The sequence below is a fragment of the Hemitrygon akajei genome, chromosome 1, assembly GCF_048418815.1.
Source record: "Hemitrygon akajei chromosome 1, sHemAka1.3, whole genome shotgun sequence".
In the NCBI taxonomy this organism is placed as follows: domain Eukaryota; kingdom Metazoa; phylum Chordata; class Chondrichthyes; order Myliobatiformes; family Dasyatidae; genus Hemitrygon; species Hemitrygon akajei.
The window spans coordinates 165382689-165405466 of record NC_133124.1 but is presented as its reverse complement, the minus strand read 5'-3'; the positions used below and the strand labels follow the sequence as shown (position 1 = coordinate 165405466).

The window sequence follows — 22778 nt, the reverse complement described above, 5'->3', positions numbered from 1 at the left end:
CCAGAGGAGGGTCCTGTCCCAGTGGGTAAAACCTGCCTCTCCCCAGCCGCACGTCACATTTCACTGTAAACTTCCCATATGGAATGTGTGTGTCTGGGGTGGGAGTGATGGAGACTGTCAGAACTGTATCCCAGTGACACACCGGGATGGAGGGTATGGGAGGGAGGGAGGGTCAGAACAGAAAATCCCCATCAGTTCTAAGGTAACCTCAACACCAACTCCCAGGTTACAGGTTTCTGATTGATGTGTGTGGTGTGCAGTACGATTGAGCAAGGATTCACAGGGCAGTGAGACTCCCTCATCGTACAGTGTGCCCACCTCGATGTGCAATGACCAACCAGATCATTCGACATCTTCGACCTGCACGCAAGAGAAGAGCGAAAAGAGCTCAGAGAAGCTTCAGTGTAACGGTGAGAAGCAAGGATTGGGGTACAAGTCATGACATATCAAGGGTGTAGATGCATTCTGTTTGCCCTTTTCCATAGATGCTGCCCAGCCTGCTGAGTTCCACCAGCATTGTGTTTAAACTGGGGAGAAGTAATCTCAGGATGACTGTAAGACTATCAAGAATACACTTGAGGGAAACCTGGAGTGTAAAGTATGGGTACGAGATGGGTCTGTCAGCTATATTTTGAGAAAAGTCCCAGAGGTTCTATAGCTCAGTAAAGATTAAAAGGATGATTACTGAGAGAGGAGTCCCTGTGGGGGATCAGCAGGTTCAGATGGAGCCGATATGTTGAAATTATAACAAATGTTTCTCCTCATTGTTTACTGATTTCTGAAGTGATTTACGGAAAATCACAATTGCTCAAGTGATGAGGGATGCAGGTGAAGACAGATTGGGGACATTCATATTCCCAGGGAGAAGGTATTTGTGGCCTTACAGTGATTTCTAGTGGATAAATCCCCAGGGCCTTTCTAAGTGCTCTCTGGGACTCCATGGGAGGCTAGAGAGTAAACAGCGGAGGCCCTTACAGAGATATTTGCTTCATCATTTGTCACTGGGAAATGATGCCACTGAAGAATGGAATAAGGACAATGTTGTTCTGTAGTTTAAGAATTATAGAAGGAATAAGCCAATGACAGACCAGTGAATCTGATGGCAGTTGTAGGGATGTTACTGGTGGGCAATTGGAGGGATAGGATGTCCCAGCATTGGATAGACAGAGACTGAATAGGATGAGTTTGAATGGCTTTGTGCATTGAAAGTTGTGCTTGTTGAACCTCTTCAGAGCTGTTTGTTCAGTGACTGAAATTGTAGATGAGGTTTGGGCTGAGAACGTTGTCCATTTAGCAGGGCCTACAATAACATCTCACATAGTCGGCTGGTCTGGTAGGAAAGGTCTCATGAAATCCTGGAGAGACAGTTATGTGGATTCAAAATTGACTGGGAGGTAGGAAGTAGGGAGATGGTTGAAGGTAGTTTCTCAGAAGGTCTCTGGTGACCAGTGGTGTGCTGCAGGGATCAGTGATGGGGCTCTTGTTAATAACGATTTATTTTATATAAATAATTCAAATGAGAACGCACAAGTCTTGATGACTAAGTTTGTGGAGGACACAAATTCAGAGGAAGTGTTGATAGTGAAGAAGTTTGACGTAGATTACAGGGGAATTTTGATCAGATTTGTAAACAGGCTGAGGGTGGTTGGACGCAGGCTGAGCGTATGGCATGTACTATGGGTAGTTGGGCATTCAGGAGTGTAATGGAACAGAGTATGAGTACACAGTTCATTGAAAGGAGCATCACAGATAGAGATGGTATTGAAAGGGGCTTTTAGCATACTGGCCTGCATCAGCCAGTGCGCTGAGTATGGGGATTGGGGACGTTATGTTGAAGTTCTATAAGGCTGCATTTGAAGTACTGTGTGGAGTTTAGGTCACCTTATTATAGGAAAGGTTTTCTCAGACTGGAAAGAGTGCAGTGAAGATTTACCAGAATGTTGCCAGGTCTGGAAGGCCTGAGTTAATAGCGAGAGTTTGGACAGGCGAGGATTCCTTGGAACTTATTGGCGGTGATCATACAGTGGTATATAAAATCACGAGAGGGTAAAGATGGTCACAGTGTTTTCCCAGGGCAGGAGAGTCCAGATGTTCTCCAGTTGCTGGTCACTGTTGCTCATCTACCTGTATCTTCAGTGACTCAGTACAACATTCTGCTCTGGACAGTGTTCAATGGTGTTTAGTGCAGGGAATTGGGACAATTATCCTCGCTGGTTAATGCTGGTGTTTCTGTGCAACACCAGCTTTCTCCCACCCCATCCATCACACCCCTCACTATCCTCCTAATTCCTCCATATCTGATTATCGAGCCACTCCCAGTGGGGGTGGGGTTAGTTCCACCTTCTTCTCTCTCTCTGGGGAGAAGTTTCCCCTGAGTTCTTTCTTTTTTTTTGAAGGAATGACAAAATACAGAATATGTAATGCATTACATTTTCCTCCATTTTGCTTTTATATCTTACCCCTAAACAAACGTCCCCTCACCCTCCCTCCCTGAACATACCATGGCAGCTAATGTACTTACAATACAACACTTCACAAATACAAGTACGGACATTTCACAGCCATACCCCCACACTCCTTCAAGACGATGGCCCACACACATCCACAACATGTCAGATGATCCAGAATACACTCATATTACAATTCATCAACCACCCTGTGAGGTAAACCATATGCGTGTTAAAAGGGGGAAAATTCCTAAGTGTAATCAAATGCCCTCAACTTGTAGGTAATTCATTAAGACTCCCAAAATACGACAAGAAAGGTGTCACAGCCAGCGTCTGGTCCAAGATATATGTCAGCAAGCTTGGCTTTACTTAAATGTACCCTGTGTAAAACCTTAAATTGTATGAGCCCCAGTCTAGCACATGATGATGAGGAGTGAACCCTATTCAATGCTTTTGCCCAATATTCCTCAGCCAGATCCATACCAAGGTCATCCTCCCACCGAGTCCTAGTTTTGTTTAGCTCTTGAACTCCCAAAGACATCAGCTGAGACTATAGTACAGAGATCAGCCCTTTATTATTAAAGCTAAGAGTGAGTTTTTCTCACAACATAGCAGGTGGTAGATTAGGAAAAGAGGGAAATTTTTCCTTGACAAAGTAGCGAATCTGCAGGTATTTAAAAAAATGATTATGCGGAAGGCCATATTTACTACACAGGTCATCACAACTATCAAATATATTATCAGTGTACAAATGCTTAATGCACATAAGACTGTTCAAACCGCATTGTCTAAAAACTGAATTGAGTGCGGATGGGAGAAATAGATGGTTTCTATGAATGGGACCCAAAACTGAAGCTGATGTGAACTTACAGTGGCAGCGAAATTGATTAAAAATTTTGAGGGTGGAGACCATGACCAGGTTAGATGTGAATTGAGAGGATCTCAATGGAAAGGAAGAATATACTAAAGCTGGGAGAGACGAGGAGTGGCAAGACCATGTCTCAAGCAGCCACCAGTTTATATCTGGCCGGTGAAGCCAAAATAATACCTTTTGAATGTTCGATGCCCAGTAATAATGAATAAAGCTAGGAAGGCCCATTCCACCTACATCATGACCTCTTTGGAGAATATGCTTATTAACCCTTGGGACCTTATTTTCCCAAATAAAGGAGATTATAGCTTAATTGACTGACTTGAAAGATAACTTAGATAAGAAAACTGGCAAGCACTGGAACAAATAAAGAAATCTGGGAAGTATAGTCATTGTCACTGATGGAATTGTCCCAGCTATTGTAAGGGGTAAACTGTGCAATCTCTCAAAATCAGCCTTCATTTGACTAACCTGAGTCCTGTAGTTAGCTTCAAACAGAGATGTAAAAGAGCAAGTAATGTGTAGGCCTAGGTATACAAAACCATTTTGAGATAAAGGAAAAGGCAAAGATTCCTGTCGGATCTGTAGGGACAAGTTATTAATGGGAAAGCATTTGCTTTTCTGAAGTTTCTGTTTATAGACAGAGAAGGCTCCAAATTGACCTAATAATGACACAATAGCCTTGGTCCACTCAAATTCCATTCAAATCTGTAGATAAGAGTTCATCAAATAGAAAGTTATTGTTCATGTAGACAGCTAGGATGCAACATTTGAAGCTGGATCATTTCCACAGCTGAACCTGTGAACCAGTTGAATCCTTCTTGAAAACTTCTAACAGTCTCACTGGACGATCTCCCAAGCAAAGAGCATTCCTATGTCCTCTTTTCTCAAATGTCATCTCCCCCTCCTCCTCTCTCACCTGTACCTCAGTCACACCTGTGGCATCTGTACCCGGAGCATTGAGCTGCCCACCCTACCCTTCCCTCAGCCGTGTTTCTGTTGTTGGTTGTGATATCCCAGTTCCCAGTTTCAGTCCATATCCTGAGTCCATCCTACTTGCCTGTGAAGCCGATTGCACTGAAATAACTGCAGCTTAAAGCTGTGGCCACTCGCTCCCTTACTGTGCTCCTGTCCATTCTGTTAGATCTGGGGGGGATGTCCAGCAGCTTCTTCAGAAATCAAGAATGAGGCACAAATCTTATGTTTACCACAGTTTCATTAGATGTTCATCATGGTGCAGGTCAGACAGAGTCAGTCTACATCAACAGGTAAGGCAGAGAAGGAACAAGAGAACAGCAACAGTAACAACCTGTGACTGACTGTAACAGTGAATGGCTGTACCAGTGACCAGCTGAAGCAGTGATTGGCAATAACTGTGTCCATCTGTAACAGTCCCCTGCTGTAACTGTGACCATCTAGAGTTAGGGGTTTAGATGGGGTGGAGTTTGTTCGGTGTGTTCAGGAAGGTTTCTTGACACAGTATGTAGATAATTTGACAAGAGGAAAGGCTGTACTTGATCTGGTATTGGGAAATAAACCTGTTCAGGTGTCAGATCCCTCAGTGGGAGAGCGTTTTGGAGATAGTGATCATAATTCTATCCCCTTTACAATAGCACTGGAGAGAGTTAGGAACAGACAGGTTAGTAAAGTGTTTAACTGGAGTAAGGGGAATTATGAGGCTGTCAGGCAGGAAATTTGAGGCTTAAATTGGAAACAGATATTCTCAGAGGAAAGTATGGAAGAAATGTGGCAAATATTCAGGGGATATTTGTGTAGAGTTCTGTATAGATACATTCCAATGAGACAGGGAAATCACAGTAGGGTACAGGAACCATGGTGTACAAAGGCTGTAATAAATGTAGTCAAGAAGAAAAGAAAAGCTTACAAAAAGTTCAGAGAGCAAACACGAGGAAATCTGCGGATGCTGGATATTCAAACAACAACACACACACAAAATGCTGGTGGAACACAGCAGGCCAGGCAGCATCTATAGGAAGAAGCGCTGTCGATGTTTCAGGCCGAGACCCTTCGTCAGGACTAGGGTTTAGAGAGCTAGGTAATGTTAGAGATCTAGAAGATTATAAGGCTAACAGGAAGGAGCTTAAGAAGGAAATTAGGAGAGCCAGAAGAGGCTATGAGAAGGCATTGGCAGACAGGATTAAGGAAAAGCCCAATACATTCTACAAGTATGTGAAGAGCAAGAGGATAAAATGTGAAAAAATAGGACCTATCAAGTGTGACAGTGGGAAAGTATGTATGGAACCAAAGGAGATTACAAAGGTACTTAACAAATACTTTGCTTCAGTATTCACTATGGAAAAGGATCCTGGTGATTGTGGTGATGACTTGCAGCAGACTGAAAAGCTTGAGCATGTAGATATTAAGAAAGAAGATGTGCTGGAGCTTTTAGAAAGTATCAAGTTGGATAAGTCACCGGGACCGGACAAAATGTACCCCAGGTTACTGTGGGAGGTGAGGGAGGAGATTGCTGAGCCTCTGGCAATGATCTTTGCATCATTAATGGGGACGGGAGAGGTTCCGGAGGGTTGGAGGGTTGTGGATGTTGTTCCTTTATTCAAGAAAGGGAGTAGAGATAGCCCAGGAAATTATAGACCAGTGAGTCTTTCTTCAGTGGTTGGTGATTTGATGGAGAAGATTCTGAGAGGCAGGATTTATGTACATTTGGAGAGGTATAATATAATTAGGAGTAGTCAGCATGGCTTTGTCAAGGGCAGGTCATGCCTTATGAGCCTGATTGAATTTTTTGAGGATGTGACTACACACATTGATGAAGGAAAAGCAGTAGATGTAGTGTATATGGATTTCAGCAAGGCATTTGATAAGGTGCCCCATGCAAGGATTATTGAGAAAGTACGGAGGCATTTGATCCAAGGAGACATTGCTTTGTGGATCCAGAACTAGCTTGCCCACAGAAGGCAAAGATGGTTGTAGACGGGTCAAATTCTGCATGGAGTTGGTCACCAGTGGAGTGCCTCAGGGAACTTCCTTAAGTGTTCTTTGAACCCTTAATCTTTGTGATTTTTATAAAAAAAAACCTGGATGAGGAAGTGGAAGGATGGGTTAGTAAGTTTGCTGATGACACAAAGGTTGGAGTTCTTGTGGGTAGTGTGGAGGGCTGTCAGAGGTTACAACGGAGCATTGACAGAATGCAAAACTGAGCTGAGAAGTGACAGATGGAGTTCAACCCAGATAATTGAGAAGTGGTTCATTTTGGTAGGTCATATACGATGGCAGAATACAGTATTAATGGTAAGACTCTTGGCAGTGTGGAGGATCAGAGGGATCTTGGGGTCTGAGTCCATAAGACGCTCAAAGCAGCTGCGCAGGTTGACTCTGTGGTTAAGAAAGCGTATGGTGTATCGGCCTTCATCAGTCATGGAGCCGAGAGGTAATGCTGCAGCTATATCGGACCCTGGTCAGACCCCACTTGGAGTACTGTGCTCAGTTCTGGTTGCCTCACTACAGGAAGGATGTGGAAGCCATAGAAAGTGTGCAGAGGATATTTACAAGGATGTTGCCTGGTTTGGGGAGCATGCCTTATGAGAATGGGTTGAGAGAACTTGGCCTTTTCTCCTTGGACCAAGGCTCTGTTCTGTGTTCCTGTTCTCCCTCGACCAAGGCTCTGCATTCTTGTCTTGTTGATGTGCCTCGCCCAGCCCAGGAGTACCTTGCCCAGCTCGGTGCTGGGATTCCCTCGTCCTGTGCTGGGGTTCCCTTGTCCTGTCCAGGAGTCTCATGTCCAGTCCTGTGCCTCTCCTCGTCCTGTAGCTTCGTCTTGTCCTAGCCCTGTTCTGGAGTCTGAGCCCAAGTCATGACCCAGGTTCTGGGTCCTTGCCCAGTCTCTGGCTCGGAGTCCAGACCCAAGCCTTGAAGAACCCTAGCCTCATGTGTGTCTCTCTCTGTCTCTCTCTCCTTCCCCCTGCCCCCCCCCCCCAGGATGCTCAAAGTAGCTGTGCAGGTTGACTCTGTGGTTAAGAAGGCGTATGGTGTATTGGCCTTCATCAACCATGGAATTGAATTTAGGAGCTGAGAGGTAATTTTGCAGCTATATAGGATCCTGGTCAGACCCTTGTGAAGTACTGTGTCCAGTTCTGGTCGCCTCACTACAGGAAGGATTTGGAAAGCATAGAAAGGGTGCAGAGGAGATTTACAAGGTTGTTGCCTGGATTAGGGAGCATGCATTAAGGAATAGGTTGAGTGAACTTGGCCTTTTCTCCTTGGAGTGAAGGAGGATGAGAGGTGACCTGATAGAGGTGTACAAGATGATGAGAGGCATTGATCGTGTGGATAGTCAGAGATGTTTTCCCAGGGCTGAAATGGTTGCCACAAGACGACACAGGTTTAAGGTGCTGGGGAGTAGCAACAGAGGTCAGGATTAGGTTTTTTACTCAAAGAGTGGTGAATGCGTGGAATGGGCTGCCGGCAACTGTGGTGGAGGCGGATACGATAGGGTCTTTTAAGAGACTTTTTGATAGGTACATGGAACTCAGAAAAGTAGAGGGTTATGCATAACCCTAAGTAATTTCTAAAGTAGGGACATGTTTGGCACATCTTTGTGGGTCGAAGGGCCTGTATTATGCTGTAGGTTTTCTATGTTTCATCAGTAACTCTGACTGGCTGTAACAGTCCCCTGTTATAACAGCAACCAGCTGTGACAGTGACCGGCTGTAACAGTAACTGGCTGTAACTGTGATCATCTGTAACTGTGACTGGCTGTAACAGTAACTGGCTGTAACGGTAACTGGTTGTGATTTTGAACGGCTGTAACAGTGACCATCTGTAACTGTGACCAGTTCTAAATCTGGCCGGATTTAACAGTGACCAGCTGTAACCAGCTGGCTGTAACAAAGAATGGCTATGCTCTGACTGCTGTAACTGTGATCGGCTGTAACAGTGATTGACTGTAACAATGATCGGCTGTACAAGTGACCAGCTGCACCAGTGACCATCTGTAACTGTAACTGACTGTAACAAAGGACCATGAGCACATTGTGTGCTTTTATTCTGCCAAGTGGGCTGAGACAGTTTATTTGTGAAACCCTTTCAGCAGATACTAACTAATTCCCCCTTCAACTTTGCAAGGATACAAACTATAGAAGAATGGAACTACTAATACAACAAGTTACTAAAAGTCTACAAACAGGTGATTGTACAAATATATATACAAGCATAAAGAATGCTAAAACTACAGGGAAAACAATAAAAACATCAATCCCACAGCAGTGTCCGGCTCCTGAAATTGGATCAGATTCACAGCACTGAACAAGGTCATCTGTGATCATTACACTGCTTTCAGAAATTGGTCTATGTTTCTGACCATATTATCCAGAACATACAGGGCCAGGATGCATTTTATCATCTCGATCTGATCACCTTTCCACTGATTCGAAACCACAAACATGGAACGCCTTTCCATCCCAGTACTTTCCGCCAACTTCTCAAACTGAGGGAAAGGAAAGAGAGAGAGGGTATTAATGGAATTATAAACTCCACAGGCTTCAGATTCACAGGCAATGGTAGCAGTAACAGAGACGGAGAGAGCTGTTCCATTGGGATGGGCTTCAGCTGAACTGTGTTGTGGCCAGTGTCCTGGGGAATCACGTGAATACTGTGTAGACCAGGCTTCAGACTAGACAGAAAGGGGAGGGTTCCAAGGGCAAAATGCTTAATAAGGCCTTTTCTTCTTGGAGCAGGGGAGGATGAAAGGTGACCTGATAGAGGTGTACAAGATGATAAGAGGCATTAATCGTGTGGATAGTCAGAGGCTTTTCCCCAGGGCTGAACTGGCTAACACAAGAGAGCACAATTTTAAGGTGCTTCGAAGTAGATACCAAAGAGATGGCAGGGATATGGTTTTTAAGCAGGGAGTGCTGAGTGCGTGGAATGGGCTGCCAGTGACAGTGGTGGAAGTAGATAGAATAGGGACTTTTAAGAGACTCCTGGACAGGTGCATGGAGCTTAGAAGAATAGAGGGCTATGGGTAACTTCAGGTAATTTCTAAAGTAAGTACGTGTTCAGCACAGCATTGTGGGCCAAAGGGCTTGTATTGTGCTGTAGGTTTTCTATGTTTCTTACTGAAGAGGAAGTGAGAGAGCGGTGGCACAGAGGAGTGAGGGGGGATTTGCCAAACAAAGTGTGGCAAGAGGGGGCAGAAAATATCAGTAAAATGAGGCAGCACAAAGTAAAGCCGAGTAATAGAGTTTAACACGTGGCTAAGGAGATGGTGCAGGAGGAGGAGGGCTTCAGATTATTGGATCACTGGGCTCTCTTCCAGGGAAGGTGGGACCTGTACAGACGGGATGGTTTTCACCTGAACTGGACTGGAACGAATATCCCAGCAGGAAGGTTTGCTTATGCTGCAAGGGGGGTGGGGGTGGGAGTTTAAACTAGAACCACACAGGATGTGAACCAGAGCACCTGAACAGATAGTGGAGTGGTTGTGGGGAAAGATGTTGCTGCACCTACATACAAGGTCAGGAATCAAACGGTTGATCATAGTGGGACTAATGTTCTGAGTTTTGTATATTTCAATGCAGGGAGTGTTGTAGGAAAGGCGGATGAGCTTAGGGCATTCAAAGGATTCAAAGTATATTTATTATCAAAGTATGCATAAATTATAGAAGCTTGAGATTTGTCTGCTTACCGGGAGCGACAAAGCAAATACCTCCTGTGTTTACCTCTCTACTGTCAGTGGGATCATGCTATTCACAGATTGGGTGCTATGTTTCCAACATCAATGTCACTTCTCCGATTCTACAGATTATTACCTTCTGCTGCAGTGGCTTGTATTCATAAATCCATGCATTGTGTTTCTCTGGTATCTGTAATAATTCAAACTTGGTCCCAATCACAACCCTGTGAACATCTGGAAAAGAGAGATGATCCAGATATCAATATGAAGCTGCAATGCTGAGGTGACAATAGTTACACAAACCAAAAGAAAAAACTTACATTTCTGTGCCACGATCGTCTGTAACTCCTGAAATGCATTCATTTTATCGTCACTGATGCTGTCCATGGTGCTGATGTCAAATATGAATGTAACTCCATGAATTACATTTTCCGGAATAACGGGATAGTTGGAGACATCCAAGTCATGGTTTAAATGCTGTAACTAAATGAGACAATGAAGAACTGGTTACAGAGGAAGCAGCAAGAACACCGATGATCACAATCACTCAGCACTGAGGTGAACACTGACTGGAGGGACCAGTCCCATCAGACAAAGCCCAGGATCAGAATCACTGATCTACTGAGATCCAAATGGGCTCTGACCTCACTCTTGCTTCAGGGATCAGTGGGTCCCCTCTGTCCCTGTCAGTCTCCTGCTGGGAGTGTTGCTCTGTCCAGTTCACTGTTACTTCTTATTTCCTTTCATTGTGGGTCCCCTCTGTCCCCATGATCTCTTTAGAATTTGCTCTGAGCTCTTCTAAACTCAGACCCTTGCACTGTTTAATGAATCAACATTTTTACCTAAATATCGGAACGTGATAACAAAGTTTTCAGATGATTCAGAAATAAGTTTGGTCCTTCACACTGCAGGATAATCCTGAGGACTGTGAGCTGTTCCGTCTCCATCAGTAATGTGGGAGAGGCAATCCTCTCTATTGTATCCAGGTTACTAGATGATAGGAAGGTAAATAGTGAGTTCAGCAGCTTTTGTTCATGTTATTTTCCTTCTGCCATTCAGCCAGTCTAGTCTATGCTAGCTCTCTGTCAGTTCACACTTCTCTCATCTTCCCATCAACTCCCCAGTATTCTGACAACCCACTGGAAAGGACAGCAGCAGACTGACCCAATGACCAGCACGTCATTGGGATGTTGAAACCGGAAACCAGGATCATTGGGGAAACACACATCATCACAGGAAGAACGTGCAAACACCACACAGACAGCTCCGGAGGCTGGGATGGAATCAGAATCACTGGGTCTGTGAGGCAGCACTACTAACTGCTCCATCACTGTGTCACACAGTAGTAAAGACGACCTGCTCCAATTATATCAGGTCCTGGTGAGGCTTGTGCACAGTTCAGGATTCCTGACCCAAGGAAGGATTACAGCAATGGCTGACCAGACTGATCCGGGGATGCTGGGTTTGATGAATGAAGAGAGATAAGAACAGGAACAGGAACAGAGTGTAGGGGAATGTAACGGGTGACAGATGGCACATATTGTTATCATAGAAACTGTTCTACATGATTCACAAACACCCTCATTGAGTTGTTGTGTTCACTGTAAGAGACGCTGCCTGATGTAATAACATCAGTTTAGGAGTGACTTGTTTTTTTCTGAAATAGAAGTAAACCACTGCAAATCTTATTAAACACATAAAACAACTCTCAAATGTTTTACTCACAAAATTCTAAAAGGGCAAATATACCCCAACCCCCCCCCCCATCCTTCCACTAACCCCATACTTCTCCTCCAATTCAGTAAGCAGAACTGATCTAGTCTGGAGCTCAACACCCTTCTTCTGTTGGCCCATGGCCTTTGACTCCTGAGTGTCTGTTCTCACATCAGTTTGGAAATAAGACATGATCTCATGGCCACACACAGAATTCCAACACCAAACCCCACATGGTGGAGGGGTTGGACCATAATGGATACCAGCAGAAGGCAACATGAGAGAGAAGGAGGAGCTGCTCCAGGTGAGTTGGAGCAGACTGTCTGACCATCATAGGAGCAGGTGACCCTGTGACCTTCACTAGCAGTGGAGCGGATGCTGGGGTCATGTGTTGCTGGGATTGATCCATTTCCCCATCACTGCTCTGTCTCCTAACCTGTATCATGTGGAGGATGTCAGCACACTGCTCAGTCCTCTCTCAGAGGGACAAGAGCTCAACGTGTCCCAATAGTGTGTAGAGGGGAGGTGAGGTGGGGACGGCTGGTGGAGAGACACCAGGGAGAGTGGTGTGTAACTCAAGATCAAGATCAGGATCAGGTCACTTTTATTGTCATTTCAAACATAACTGCTGGTATGGTACACAGTAAAAATGAAACAACGTTCCTCCAGGACCATGGTGTTACATGAAACAACACAAAACTACATTAGTCTTCAGACCTACACAAAATGTGCATAAAGTGCACAAAACAGCGCAAGACAGTATAATAATTAGTAAACAAGACAACTTGGCACAGTAGAGGACAAATTACAATATAATAATAAATTATGTGAATGTAAATAATGTAAACAATGTTTTAGCAGGAATTGAAAAAGAAAAGAACAAAAATTGCAAAGGGACTGAAGTGAAGTGAAGAGTGTGTGTGTGTGTGTGTGTGTGTGTGTGTGTGTGTGTGTGCGTGCGTGCGTGCGTGCGTGCGTGCGTGTGTGTGTGTGCGCGCGTGTCTGTCTGTCTAAGTTGGTGTCAGACTAGACACTGGGAATTCAGGACTCTAATGGCTTGGGAGAAGAAACAGTAACAGTCTGGTTATGAGAGCCCGAATGCTTCAGTACATTTTGCCAGATGGCAGGAGGGAGAAGAGTTTGTGTGAGGGGTGCGCGGGGTCCTTCACAATCCTGTTAGCTTTGCGGATCCATATTGACAGAGATTAGTCCTGGAGTAAAACACAAGGACACAGTGACACAGATGAATACTGTAGTAACACAAGGGGACTTGGTTACAGATATTAGACCTGGGGTAACACACGAGGACTTGGTTACAGAGATTAGTCCCTATTGAATCTCTGTCACTGTGTCCCCATGTGTTACTCCAGTATAAACATCTTACATTGTGTCCCCATGTGTAGCTCCAGGAATGATCTCTGTCCTGTGACCCTATGTGTTACTCCAGCACTAATCTCTGTCATCGTCACTGTGTGTCACTCAAGGACTAATATCTGTCACTGTGTCTATGTGTGTTACTCCAGAACAAATCTTTGTCACTGTGTCCCTGTGTGTTACTCCAGAACAAATCTTTGTCACTGTGTCCCTGTGTGTTACTCCAGGACTAATCTCTGTCACTGTGTCCCCGTGCATTACTCCAGAACAAATCTTTGTCACTGTGTCCCTGTGTGTTACTCCAGGACTAATCTCTGTCACTGTGATCCCATCTGTTACTTCAGGACTAATCTCTGTCCTGTGTCCCTGTGTGTTACTCCAGGACTAATCTCTGTCACGGTCACTATGTGACAATCCAGGACTAACCTCTGTCACAGTGTCCCCGTGTGTTATTCCGGATCTAATCTCTGTCACTGTGTCCCCGTGTGTTACTCCAGGACTAATCTCTGTCACTTTGCCCCCAAGTGGTACTCCAGGACTAAACTATGTCACTGTATCCCTGTGCATTACTCCAGGACTAATCTCTGTCACTGTGTCCCTGTGTGTAACTCCAGGACTAATCTCTGTCCTGTGTCCCTTTGTGTTACTCCAAGGCTAATCTCTTTCACCATGTCCCAGTGTGTTACTCTAGGAAGTAATCTTTGTCACTGACCATGTGTGTTACTCCAGAACTAATCTCCTTCACCGTGATCCACCGTGTGTTGCTTCAGTACTAATCTCTGTCAATGTGTACCCATGTGTTACTCTGGGACTAATCTCTGTCACTGTGTCCCTGTGTGTTCCTCCAGGACTAATCTCTGTCACTGTGTCCCCGTGTGTTACTCCAGGACTAATCTCTGTCACTGTGTCCCTGTGTGTTACTCCAGGACTAATCTCTGTCACTGTGTCCCTGTGTGTTACTCCAGGACTAATCTCTGTCACTGTGTCCCCATGTGTTACTCCAGGTCTAATCTCTGTCACTGTGTCCCTGTGTGTTACTCCAGGACTAATCTCTGTCACAGTCCCTGTGTGTTACTGAAGGGCTAGTCTCTGTCACTGTGTCCCCGTGTGTTACTCCAGGACTAATCACTGTCACTGTGTCCCTGTGTGTTACTCCAGGACTAATCTCTGTCACTGTGTCCCTGTGTGTTACTCCAGGACTAATCTCTTTCACCATGTCCCAGTGTGTTACACTAGGACTAATCTGTCACTATTCCCAGTGTGTTAGAAACATAGAAAACCTACAGCACAATACAGGCCCTTTGGCCCACAACGTTGTGCTGAACACGTCCCTACCTTAGAAATTACTAGGCTTACCAATAGCCCTCTATTTTACTAAGCTCCATGTACCTATCTAAACGTCTCTTAAAAGACCCTATCGTATCTGCCTCCACCACTGTTACCGGCAGCCCATTTCACGCACTCACCACTCTGTGTGTAAAAAACTCATCCCTGTCATCTCCTCTGTACCTACTCCCTAGAACTTTAAACCTGTGTCCTCTTGTGGCCACCATTTTAGCCCTGGGAAAATGTCTCTGACTCTCCACACGTTCAATGCCTCTCATCATCTTGTACACCTCTATCAGGTCACCTCTCATCCTCCTTCGCTCCGAGGAGAAAAGGCCGAGTTCACTCAAACTATTCTCATAAGGCATGCTCCCAAATCCAGGCAACATCCTTGTAAATCTCCTCTGCACCCTTTCTATGGCTTCCACATCCTTCCTGTAGTGAGTCCACTAGAACTGAGCACAGTACCCCAAGTGGGCTCTGATCAGGGGCGGATATAGCATATAGCTATGTAGAATATATATAGCATCTTACTCGAGGACGAATCTGTCACAATGTGCCTGTGTATTACTCCAGGAATTAATTTTTGTCACTGTCCACATGGGTTACTCCAGGACTAATCTCTGTCATTACGTCCGTGTGTGTTATTCCAGGACTAATCTCTGTCACTGTGTTCACGTGTGTTACACAGGGACTAACCTCTGTCATCGTGTCTCTGTGTGTTACTCCAAGGCTAATCTCTGTCACTGTCACTATGTGTTACTCCAGGACTAATTTCAGTCACTGTGTCCCAGTGTGTTACTCCAGGACTAATCTCTGTCACTGTGTTTCCGTGTATTCCTCCAGGACAATTCTCTGTAACCGAATCTCCATGTGTTACTCCAGGACTAATCTCTGTCACTGTGTCCCTGTTGTATTACTCCAGGACTAATCTCTGCCACTGTGTCCCAGTGTGTTACTCCAAGACTAATCTCTATCACTTTGTCCCTGTGTTTTACTCTAGGACTAATCTCAGCCACTGTATTTCCGTGTATTCCTCCAGGACAATTCTCTGTAACCGAATCTCCATGTGTTACTCCAGGACTAATCTATGTCACTGTGTCCAAGTGTGTTACTCCAGGACTAATCTCTGTCACTGTGAACCCGTCTGTTACTCCAGGACTAATCTCTGTCACTGTCACTGTGTGACAATCCAGGACTAACCTCTGTCACAGTGTCCCAGTGTGTTATTCCGGGTCTAATCTCTGTCACTTTGTCCCCGAATGTTACACCAGGACTAAACTCTGTCACCATGTCCCTGTGTGTTACTTCATGACTAATCTCTGTCACTGTGTCCCTGTGTGTTACTCCAGGAATTACTTTTTGTCACTGTTCACATGGTTTACTCCAGGACTAATCTCTGTCATTACGTCCGTGTGTGTTACTCCAGGACTAATCTCAGTCACTGTGTCCCCGTGTGTTACTCCAGGACTAATCTCTGTCACTGTGTCCCTGTGTGTTACTCCAGGACTAATCTCTGTCACTGTATCCCCGTGTGTTACTCCAGGACTAACCTCTGTCACAGTGTCCCTGTGTGTTACTCCAGGATTAAACCCTGTCACTGTGTACCCATGTGTTACTCTGTGTCTAATCTCAGTCACTGTGTCCCTGTGTGTTACTCCAGGACTAATCTCTGTCACTGTGTTCACGTGTGTTACACAGGGACTAACCTCTGTCATCGTGTCCCTGTGTGTTACTCCAAGGTTAATCTCTGTCACTGTCACTACGTGTTACTCCAGGACTAATGTCCGTCACTGTGTCCCTGTGTGTTACTCCAGGACTAATTTCTGTCACTGTGTCCCAGTGTGTTACTCCAGGACTAATCTCTGTCACTGTATCCCCGTGTGTTACTCCAGGACTAACCTCTGTCACAGTGTCCCTGTGTGTTACTCCAGGATTAATCCCTGTCACTGTATCCCCGTGTGTTCCTTCAGGACTAATGTCTGTCACTAAGTCCCAGTGTGTTAGAAACATAGAAATCCTACAGCACAATACAGGCGCTTTGGCCCACAAAGTTGTGCTGAACACGTCCCTACCTTAGAAATTACTAGGCTTACAAATAGCCCTCTATCTTACTAAGCTCCATGTACCTATCTAAAAGTCTCTTAAAAGACCCTATCGTATCTACCTCCACACCGTTACAGCCCATTCCATGCAGTCACCACTCTGTGTGTAAAAAAACTCATCCCTGTCATCTCCTCTGTACCTACTCCCCAGCACCTTAAACCTGTGTCCTCTTGTGGCAACCATTTCAGCCCTGGGAAAATGTCTCTGACTCTCCACACGTTCAACGCCTCTCATCATCTTGTACACCTCTATCAGGTCACCTCTCATCCTCCTTCACTCCAAGGAGAAAAGGCCGAGTTCACTCAAACTATTCTCATAAGGCATGCTCCCCAATCCAGGCAACATCCTTGTAAATCTCCTCTGCACCCTTTCTATGGCTTCTACATCCTTCCTGTAGTGAGGCCACTAGAACTGAGCACAGTACCCCAAGTGGGGTCTGATCGGGGTGGATATAGCATATAGCTATGTAGAATATATATAGCATATTACTCAAGGACAAATCTGTCACTATGTCCCTGTGTGTTACTCCAGGACTTAATTTTTGTCACCGAGTCCACGTGTGTTACACAGGGACTAACCTCTGTCACTGTGTCCCCGTTTGTTATTCCAGGTTTAATCTCTGTCACCTTGTCCCCATGTGGTACACCAGGACTAATCTCTGTCACTGTGTCCCTGTGTGTTACTCCAGGACTAATCTCTGCCACTGTGTCCCAGTGTGTTACTCCAGGACTAATCCCTGTCACTGTGAACCAGCATGTTACTCCAGGACTAATCTCTGTCACTGTGTCCCTGGGTGTTACACCAGGACTCATCTCTGTCACTGTGTCCCTGTGTGTTACTCCAGGACTAAACTCTGTCACCATGTCCCAGTGTGTTACACTAGGACTAATCTATCACTATGTCCCTGTGTGTTACTCTAGGAAGTAATCTTTGTCACTGACCATGTGTGTTACTCCAGAACTAATCTCTTTCACCGAGTTCCGCCGTGTGTTGCTTCAGTACTAATCTCTGTCAATGTGTACCCATGTGTTACTCTGGGACTAATCTCTGTCACTGTGTCTCCGTGAGTTACCCCAGGACTAATTTCTGTCACTGTGTCCCTGTGTGGTATTCCAGGACTCATCTCTGTCACTGTGAACCAGCATGTTACTCCAGGAGTAATCTCTGTCACTGTGTCCCAATGTATTATCCAGGGCTAAACTCTGTCAGCGTGTTTGCGTGTGTTACTCCAGGGCTAATCTCTGTCAAAACATCCCCGTGTATTATTCTGGGTCTAATCTCTGTCACTTTGTCGCCGAGTATTACTCTGGGACTAATCTCTGTCACTGTGTCCCCGTGTGTTATTCCAGGTCTAATCTCTGTCACTTTGTCCCCAAGTGTTACTCCAGGACTAATCTCTGTCACTGTGTCCCCGTGTGTTACTCCAGGGCTAATCTCTGTCACTGTGTCCCCGTGTGTTATTCCAGGTCTAATCTCTGTCACTTTGTCCCCAAGTGTTACTCCAGGACTAATCTCTGTCACTGTGTCCCCGTGTGTTACTCCAGGGCTAATCTCTGTCACTGTGTCCCCGTGTGTTATTCCAGGTCTAATCTCTGTCACTTTGTCCCCGAGTGGTACTCCAGGGCTATTCTCTGTCACTGTGTCCCCATGTGTTACTCTGGGACTATACTCTGTCACTGTGTCCCGGTGTGTTACTCCAGGACTAATCTCTGTCACTGTGTCCCCGTGTGTTACTACAGGACTAATCTCTGTCACTATGTTCTCGAGTGTTACTCTTTGTTCGGTATTTCTGTATTACTTCTTTTACAGTGTGCCATCTTCTCTCAGCCTAGGTTATAGCTTATATCCGATCGAAACATGGACCTAGTCTTCAGAACCATGGCTGTTTTGTCGGAAACTTTTCTTGGAGCCATTTCTCCCTTCTCTCGCTGAGGTTGTTCAGTGTTTAATGGGTTGTGGAAATCAGCAGTATGAAGTAATGGAGAAAACTCACATTTGTTCCTTTGGGAACTCTTCCTTCCAGGATCATCTGTAACACTCCCTGTGTCTGGTCAGGTTTCTCCAGAGCGTTCCATCCAGTTGAATCCCAAAACTTTAAACTCCCTGCTCTGTAGCACGTGAGCTGTAAATTTTCAAAAAGATGTACATTTGTATTGCATCTTTCATGGAGAGTGAAGTTCTGTGTAATGTAGAACACAGGGCAGACAGTGTTTACACAGCAAGATCCCATAAACAGTGGAATGTTTATCAACAGAAGGTCTGCTTTGTGTCATTGGCTGATGGCTAAAAACGGGCACAGGAACCCAGCAGAACTCCTTGCTCTTCCCTCAGTGATGGGACATTTCAGTCTGTGGGAGATCTCCCTGATCTTCTCTTGGTCACATGATCTCTCATGACACAAGGAAACTCCACCTCCCTTGCTGCCCTGGGACTGTTTACATTCCCCTGAGAGGGCAGATGAATCCCTGGTATACAAACCCAGAGACACTCCTACTGCAGCAATGTTACCCTGAATCTCTGGATTCCCCTTTCAAACTGCAACATTCCAGTTCACTGAGAAAACAAAATTAATAAGGACAGTCTTGGAGTGAGAGAGCAGAAATGTGGAGAATACTCGGCATATCAGACAGCATCCATGGAGAAAGGAACAGCGAATGTTCTCAAGAGAAGGGATTTGTGGTTCCGCCCTTTTGCAAAAAGGTCATTCTGGATTAGGTGTTGCGAAGTAAACTGGATTTGATTTCGGATTTTAAAGTAAAGAAACCTTTGGAGGTAGGGTTTCATAATATGATTGAATTCACCCTGAGGTTTGGGAGGGAAAAACAAGAAAATGATGTATCCATTTTACGGTGGAATAAAGGGAATTACATCAATCTTCACTGTGGAAGACAGAGAGTCAGGGACTAGGACTGAGCGTAGCTGCTATTAGTACGGAGAAGGTGATGGGAAGTGGAAAGGTTTGAATGTGATGAACTGTGGCCCAGGCTCTGAAAGGGGTTCCTGAAGAGATTGTGGAGGCATCAGTTGTCATCTTTGAAGAAGCACTAGATTCTAGATTGGTTCTGAAGGACTGGAAATTGCAAATGCCACTTCATTAACCCATTCTCCCAAACTGTCTCAGTTCTTCTGCAGATTCCCTGCTTCCTCAAAACTAACTACCCTCCACCTATTTTTGTATCATCCACAAAACTGGTCACAAAGCAATCAATTCCATCTTCCAAATCATTGGCATATAATGTGAATAGAAGCATTCCCGATATTGATTGTAATGCAACTAGTCACCAGCAGACAGCCAGGAAAAGCTCTATCTATTCCTACTCTTTGCCTCCTGCCAGTCAGATAATCTTCTGTCCATGCCAATAACCTTACTGTAATACCATGGGCTTTTAACTTCTTCAGCAGCTTCGTGTGTGGCTCTTTGTCAAAGGCCTTCTGAAAATCCAAGTAAACAACATCCACTGACTCTGCTTTGTCTTTCCTGCCTGCTATTTCCTCAAAGAACTCCAACAGAGTTTTCAGGTAAAATTTCCCCTTCAGGAAACCATGCTGACTTTGTCCTATTTTGTCATGTGCCTCCAAGTGTATAGAAACCTTATCCTGACCTTGGGCTAATTGGCCTATAATTTCTTTTTCCTCCCTCCCTTCTTAATTCCCCAGCTAATTGATATCAGGGACTTGGATTTAAATACACTTTTCCCAGCCTCGGGACTACCCGAGGTGCTTTCCAGCAAATAGATTGGAGTGAGGTGACCTCTCACGACCTCTGATGTGGACATCAGGGAGACACACAAAGGACAGTGAATTCATAGTGAATCGAGCAACATATACCGCCTGTGCGTTGATATTAAATCGACAGCAGTGTGTGTACCTCTGGTGTGAGAGACGCGGGATTGTCTCCTGTCGGGACACAGGTTATGGTCGCTCCTTGTGGATCCAGAGCCGAGAGGAATGTGTTGATGGCTGATGATTTACCAGCCCCCACCATGCCGAACAGCAGGATATTTATACAGTCCACACAGCCCTGAGGAGGGTTGTAGTTACATAAGTAGTTCCTTAGAGTGTTCAGATTCCTGCCAAAGGCCAGGGAGACAGAGCATCAGCTGTCTGGGTGAAACGGGTAAACAAAATCATTACATTGACCTCTGCCCGGTCGAGATGACGCAGCCTGATTATGCGAACCTACCGCTTGTCCATGGTTGGGAAGTGAAAACAGCCGTCCTTTGAAAAATCTGAAATACAATGTGAAAGTATTAATTTCTTTGTTTTTATCTCGGGGGAGGGGTCTCAGTAAATGATTGAAGATATAAACTCACTGCTTCCCATGTTTGGCGCTGTGTAAACCCAGTGATCGGAGTCGGTGAGTCGACTGCGCATTTCCTGTTTGCACTTCCACTTTCGCTTGCGACTGGTCGATGCGCGAACTTGGTCAAAGTGGACAAGTGAGGCAGGAACCGATAAAGAATTTAACAGTGACATTACATCCATTCCGATTTTACTTGTCGTCCGGATTCAGCGACTCCACGCAGGGCGTACACGTTAACTCACACAAAACAACCCTTCCTGTTTATAATACTATCACCCGCGAAAAGGAAAAATGTCGGGAGTTTCCACCACGAAAACTCTGTCGCATTATTCCGTAAGACCATACCATAAGATATAGGAGCAGGTATAGGCCATTCGGCCCATCGAGTCTGCTCCGCTGGGCAGATCAAATTCTGCCGGTCATCCCCACTCCCCTGCTTTCACCCTATACCCTTTGATGCCCTGGCTAATCAAGAGCCTATCTATCTCTGTCTTAAATACACCCAATGACACGGCCTCCACAGCCGCTCGTGACAACAAATTCCACAGATTTGCCACCCTCTGACTAAAGTCCACACCTCAGTTCTAAAAGGACATCCATCAATCCTGGCAACGCACACAAAACGCTGGTGGAACGCAGCAGGCCAGGCAGCCAAAACGTGGACTATGCTGCCTGGCCTGCTGTGTTCCACCAGCAATTTGTGTGTGTTGCTTGAATTTCCAGCATCTGTACATTTCCTCGTGTTTGCGTCCTTCAATCCTGAAGCCTTTTGTCCCAGAATCCCATACCATGGGAAATAACTTTGCCATATCTAATCTGTTCAGGCCTTTTGACATTCAGAATGTTTCTATGAGATCGCCCCTCTTTCTCCTGAACTCCAGGGAATACAGCCCAAGGGCTGCCAGATATTCCTCATATGGTAACCCTTTCATTCCTGACTCAAGCTGGAGGTCAACGTTTAGGGTATCTTGCACAAGGACTCCCAAGTCCCTTTGCGTCTCTGCATTTTCAATTCTCTCCCCATCTAAGTAATAGTCTGCCTGATTATTTCTTCCACCAAAGTGCATGACCAAACACTTTCCAACACTGTATTTCATTTGCCACTTCTTTGCCCATTCCCCTAAACTATCTCAGTCTCTCTGCAGGCTCTCTGTTTCCTCAGTACTACCCGCTCTTCCACCTATGTTTGTATCATCAGCAAATTTAACCACAAATCAATTAATACTGTATTCCAAATCATTGACATACTTTGTAAAAAGCAGCAGTCCCAACACCAACCCCTGTGGATCTCCACTTGTAACCTGAAGCCAGCCAGAATAGGATCCCTTTATTCCCACTCTCTGTTTTCTGCCGACCAGCCAATGCTCCACCCATGCTATAACATCCCTGTAATTCCATGGGCTCTTCTCTTGCTAAGCAGCCTCATGTGCGGCAACTTGTGAAAGGCCTTCTGAAAATCCAAGTACACCACATCCACTACATCTCCTTTGGCTACCCTGCTTGTAATTTCCTCAGAGAATTGCAGTAGGTTAGTTAGGCAGGATTTTCCTTTCAGGAAACCATGCTGGCTTTGGCCTATTTTCTTTTTTATCTCACAATATATTTATTGGTTTTTTTCAAATAAAGATTTCATAGTATATAGGCAGTTTGTGCAGTACATAACAAATGTATCAAATGTACAGTTCACATCTATGAAAGAGATGCACCCATAGTACAACCATGCTTTGGTTGCCTCCCTGACTTGACCCACCCCACCCAATTCCCATCTCCAAGCTGTCATTGCATTAGCAAAAAGGGTTAAACAGAACCTTTGTCCCCACAGAGCTGCACTGGTATAGAGAAGATGTATTTTCCTAATACAAAGACTGTTGTATGTTTACACATCTGAGTCCATAGAATTTTACCAGGAAATGCTGGAGGTCAGAGATTTATGCGCAGAGGAAAGGAAGAAAGAATGGACCTTTAGTTTGGCTGGGAGTTCTGAAA

The 22778-nt window shown here is 45.1% G+C and overlaps 3 protein-coding genes across 3 annotated transcripts in view; 1 reads left to right on the top strand and 2 right to left on the bottom strand.

The window, feature by feature from the left end:
• The window catches only part of LOC140732028 (uncharacterized), a 559606-nt gene that overhangs the window by 109674 nt on the left and 427154 nt on the right, over positions 1-22778 (bottom strand). The gene's annotated exons all lie outside the window — the stretch shown is intronic.
• The window catches only part of LOC140732009 (uncharacterized), a 334699-nt gene continuing 312192 nt past the window's right edge, over positions 272-22778 (top strand). Inside the window, exon 1 of the mRNA XM_073054105.1 lies at positions 272-410. Within this exon, the coding sequence (XP_072910206.1) occupies positions 323-410 (88 nt within the window). The 5' untranslated portion in view covers positions 272-322. The remainder of the gene's footprint in view (positions 411-22778) is intronic.
• On the bottom strand, positions 8329-20876 carry LOC140732002 (interferon-induced protein 44-like). The gene is made up of 7 exons (XM_073054068.1): positions 20803-20876; positions 20673-20718; positions 20358-20559; positions 18483-18611; positions 10291-10453; positions 10107-10204; positions 8329-8782 (listed from the first exon to the last, which is right to left on the bottom strand). Exons 1-7 carry the CDS (start codon positions 20861-20863, stop codon positions 8621-8623), a joined length of 861 nt encoding a protein of 286 aa, XP_072910169.1. The 5' UTR covers positions 20864-20876; the 3' UTR covers positions 8329-8620.

Coding starts and splice junctions, on each gene's coding strand:
- LOC140732002 (XM_073054068.1), bottom strand. CDS start 20,863: ATGCGCAGTCGACTCACCGACTCCGATCACTGGGTTTACACAGCGCCA. Junction 20,719..20,802: donor AGCGCCAAACATGGGAAGCA/GTGAGTTTATAT, acceptor ATTGTATTTCAG/ATTTTTCAAAGGACGGCTGT. Junction 8,783..10,106: donor ACAAGCCACTGCAGCAGAAG/GTAATAATCTGT, acceptor CCTTTCCCTCAG/TTTGAGAAGTTGGCGGAAAG.